The sequence below is a fragment of the Squalius cephalus genome, assembly GCF_949319135.1.
Source record: "Squalius cephalus genome assembly, chromosome: 3".
Lineage (NCBI taxonomy): Eukaryota > Metazoa > Chordata > Actinopteri > Cypriniformes > Leuciscidae > Squalius > Squalius cephalus.
Genome location: NC_137124.1, coordinates 31,802,226 through 31,806,782, shown reverse-complemented (window position 1 = coordinate 31,806,782; position 4,557 = coordinate 31,802,226). Strand labels below are relative to the sequence as shown.

The 4,557-nt window shown below is 39.4% G+C and overlaps 1 protein-coding gene across 1 annotated transcript; it reads right to left on the bottom strand.

Annotated features, from left to right (window-relative positions):
• Nucleotides 1-233: 233 nt before the first annotated feature.
• Nucleotides 234-3,898, bottom strand: uqcrfs1 (ubiquinol-cytochrome c reductase, Rieske iron-sulfur polypeptide 1). The gene is made up of 2 exons (XM_079867299.1): nt 3,598-3,898; nt 234-1,431 (listed from the first exon to the last, which is right to left on the bottom strand). Exons 1-2 carry the CDS (start codon nt 3,806-3,808, stop codon nt 821-823), a joined length of 822 nt encoding a protein of 273 aa, XP_079723425.1. The 5' UTR covers nt 3,809-3,898; the 3' UTR covers nt 234-820.
• Between the last annotated feature and the right edge of the window lie 659 nt (nt 3,899-4,557).

Here is a 4,557-nt window from a genome sequence, read left to right as displayed (position 1 = left end):
CTTCTCTCAAAAGACATGACACTGCACATGGCAAACATTTTCTGAATTTGCAGTTCTTGAACGGCTGCTGAGCCACATGGATATATCAAATGAGTAAATGTTAAGAATGTAAGCCGACCGTCCGTAAATGTTTAAAAATCATGATCTTTATCAAGTTTATTATTTGTGATCATGTTCTGGTAATATCAGTCTTTTATTTTTTAAGTCACCTTAAAAACCCCAATGACACCAGACAGTGATCAGACAGTTTTATTTAGTTCATATCTCTGTACACCTTAGTAAGTACACCTTATAGTTCTGTTTATTCACATATCAGAAAGAGCATTTTTAACACTTCCACATTTAAATTTGTTTTTGCTGTTCTCATCAGCTTTCGTTGAAACTAAGCCACAATCAAACAGTTGTCACTTTACCACTGATCATGACAAAAGAAAATATCAGTGAAGTGTCATTGCTTGTGTATTGTAACCTGCTAATTTTTTGTTCACCTACACTCTGCAAACATCACCTACCTGACTTTCTACAGTTTCTGTCTTTATCACTTTAACAAGTGTGCGTTATGGCAATGTAAAGATCTAATTTGTTCCTTATCTGAAAAAACCTGCAATGCATAAAATTAAACAACCCATGTGATGCTGTATATTGAGACTGAATAAATAAGAGCTGAGTGAGGTTTCCATCAGATAAAATACACTTTATTACTTACAATTAACCTTTGTTACCCATCGAGTCAATGCAGATAATGTGTCTGAAACAAGGCAAAAATCAAACAATTAAAGCGCATGTTCATTTGTTGATTATAATATTATAGCACAGTCCTTTATCCTACAATCACTGTATCATCGTCTGGGAACTCGTAGAAGGGCACCTCCAGATTGAGTGGAGCAGGGCCTTTCCTAATGCGACCAGATGCATCGTAATGAGAGCCGTGGCATGGGCAGTAATAGCCACCATAGTCACCAGCATTTGCTATGGGCACACAGCCCAGATGGGTGCACACACCGATGACAATAACCCAGTTCGGGTTCTGAACACGGTCTTTGTCGTGCTGGGGGTCCCGGAGCTCAGAGAGATTGACATCTGCTTCAGTTGCAATCTCTTTTTCTGTTCTGTGGCGCACAAACAGGGGCTTCCCTCTCCATTTGAAGGTCATGTTCTTACCCTCAGGGATGTCTGATAGCTTGATTTCAATCTTGGACAGAGCCAACACGTCAGCTGAGGCACTCATGGAGGAGACAAACTGTGTGACAACTGTCTTGGCTGTATAGACTCCAATCACAGCAGTGGAACCTGTGACCAGATAGGAGAAGGCCCGCCGGACATCGCCACTCTCTTGTGAGGACTTCTTTGAGTCCAAAACCTCAGGTCGGCGATAGTCAGAGAAATCAGGGATCTTGATGTCTGTGTGGGCAAAACGCACTGAAGAACGAGCTAAAAAAAAGAATGAAAAATAATCAAATGATCATAATGCCAGTTTCAGATCATAAACATTTAATGACAGCATTTACATTGGCACTAATTACCAAATCTGCTAAAATTGAAAATCTTAAAATTAAAATCTTTTCTAAATTGAGTAAATGTATAATATTATACGTCAAACAACATGCATTTCATTTCAAATTTGGATTATATATCCGTATGCACAAAGGAATTAAAACTGACCTGCTCTCTATATCAACAAACCATTGGGGAAAACTCATTTGATCTATATGACATTTATTACACAACAGTATCTGTGAATAAATCAGATATTCAATGTAGCCTTAATATTCTGCTGGTATATAAAACACCCAAAGATGTTAATAAAATGTTTACATTATTTTCTACTTTCAACTAATGATCTGCTGCACATTGTATAGCCTAACTCATATTGGTAATCAAAGTTGGTTGTAAATTTGCTAGTTTACACCAGGGCTATTTTATTTAGCTTGTCATGGTCGGGGGTCCCTGGGTTTGTAAATGTTTAAAGGGTTAGTTCACCCAAAAATGAAAATTCTGTCAGTAATTACTCACCCTCATGTTGTTCCAACCATGTAAGTCTTTCGTTCATCTTCGGATCGCAAATTAAGATATTTTTGATGAAATCTGACAGCTGTCTCACTCCTCCATTGGCTTTCAGAGGGACCGAAACTCGCCGGCCCAGAATAGTTATTAAAAACATTGTTAAAATAGTCCAAGTGACTACAGTGGCTCTACATTAAGTTTATCATGCGACGACAATACTTTTTGTGCGGAAAAACAACAAAAATAACGACTTTATCCAACTATTAGTGTTCTTCAATGTTATGAAATGTTTCTTCAATGCTGCTCACTCCTTGGGAGTATTACCGCCATCTACTGTACAAGATGACGTCCCGACATCATCGAGACCTATATCACAATAAGTGTCGAATTCAATAGCTTACATACAGCGCGCGTCTTCCTCTGCTTATAAACAGACTGTTTTGCGCTTCCGGCAATGTCGGGACGTCATCTTGTACAGTAGATGCCGGTAATACTCCCAAGGAGTGAGCAGCCAGTAACAAGCATAGACAGTATATAAACGGTAACAAGTAGTAGTAGTAGAAGAAGAACGCCGTAATCTCAGTTCTCGCGCATGCGTCGTGGCGCTCCCGTGAACTCTCGTCAGAGGCCCACATTAAAGAACACTAATAGTTGGATAAAGTCGTTATTTTTGTTGTTTTTCCGCACAAAAAGTATTGTCGTCGCATGATAAACTTAATGTAGAGCCACTGTAGTCACTTGGACTATTTTAACAATGTTTTTAATAACTATTCTGGGCCGGCGAGTTTCGGTCCCTCTGAAAGCCTATGGAGGAGTGAGACAACTGTCAGATTTCATCAAAAATATCTTAATTTGCGATCCGAAGATGAACGAACGACTTACATGGTTGGAACAACATGAGGGTGAGTAATTACTGACAGAATTTTCATTTTTGGGTGAACTAACCCTTTAACTCTTAATCATGTTTAGGATTCTTCACCTAAGTTACTGGTCTCATATCAGCTCTCTCCGAAACTGCTGTAGGTGCTAATAAATAACATTCAAAAAACTGCTTCTATAACAGCAAACTAGTTTATCGTAACAGTAGGCCAATCTAAGTAAAAAAACAAAAAAAACAAAAAAAAACAACTAATAGCTAAATGTATCCTAAAACAAAACGAAATTATCCTAATTCTACAATACCCTGGCATTTATTTTACTATGTAATCATAAACCGATCATATAGGACTTATGGCAATAAAGTTAGCCTATTTTACCAAAAAAAGTCACAGGCTGATTTTCTAACAACTAACAGCTAGGACATTAGCGAGGCCTCAGTCAAGCTAACTGATGTAGCAAGTGAGCTAATGTTTTTAGTTATACAGTATACATTCAGCACAAATTAATAATAATACAAATTCAGCATTACCTGCGTACAACACTACAAAAAAAACAAAAACAAAAAACATCAAACTATTTCACAATACACATTCAGCATATGTGCTTTAATCGTGCCCTTGAGCGAGCGAGCGAGCGAGCGCCCGCTGCACGGCCTCCTCGCGCTACGATGAGACCGGGACTCTCGATTTCACTCAACCGTGTAGTGAGACTCACCGTTGAGGCTGATGGATACGGCGAGGCCGCTCTTAGCGCTCTGCCCAGACAAGGACTCGCGGCACAGGAACGGTTTCTTCGTGTCCATCAACAGTTTATCGGTCTTCATGACGACGCCGGGTATGAGAGGCTTTAGTGGACCCGCCACGACATGATTTGTAGCTTGTAAGTAAGGGGAAAACGTCCCCGAACGAGCAGCAAGGGACATCATGTTTGTCAGCTAGCGGGGCTGAGATCGACCTTGCCGAACTGAACTGATCCAATGACGGCGCTTACGCCTGACGTCAACGTCTCAGAGACGGGGTTACGTCACTCACGTCTAAAGTTTTTTCTACAGTTTTACCTTCTTTTGGGTTCATATTCACATGCAAAAGCCTCTATGTCCGTCTAAAGTTTTTGTTTAATATTAACATCTTTATCAGGCTCCGTCCTATGTATAGGTTTCTACCCAAGTACCTGCATTTCTGAATGGGCTGAGGCTGGGATTTAGTGAGTTTGAAGTGAAAGTATGAACTCTGTGCGGAGAGCATTCACTCAATATTATTATCTCATTTTTGACAGAGGTGGCTTTTAGAGGCTTTTGCATCGGAGGTCTTCATATGTTATTTCATAATTTACATGAAATCATTGATATTGTTAGCACACCTCTATTGCACCATAATAGTCGTATGGATAAATTATCTAGTTAATTCACAAAAAACAAAAATAGTAGGCTATATGATTAACATGTTTAAAAGAATACACTGGTATTGAAAAAAATGCATGAAAGAAAGTAATGATAAGTAAAAACCTTTCTGGAAAATCTTAAATTGGTTGCTGTGATAAGAGTAACTGGTTTCTAGTACCCCATGAAGCTGTGGTTTAAAATGAGAGAACAGTGTAGCTCTTCTGTAGCCTGGGTGCCAGCCCGAACCCCGCCCACAACATTTTTTTGGTCGGGAAGTTCGGTCTGGACTCGAT

Excerpts from the sequence above, each read along its gene's own strand:
- uqcrfs1 (XM_079867299.1), bottom strand. The coding sequence starts at position 3,808 with ATGATGTCCCTTGCTGCTCGTTCGGGGACGTTTTCCCCTTACTTACAA. Across the intron at positions 1,432-3,597 it reads CGTATCCATCAGCCTCAACG|CTCGTTCTTCAGTGCGTTTT; the intron begins GTGAGTCTCACT and ends TCTTTTTTTTAG.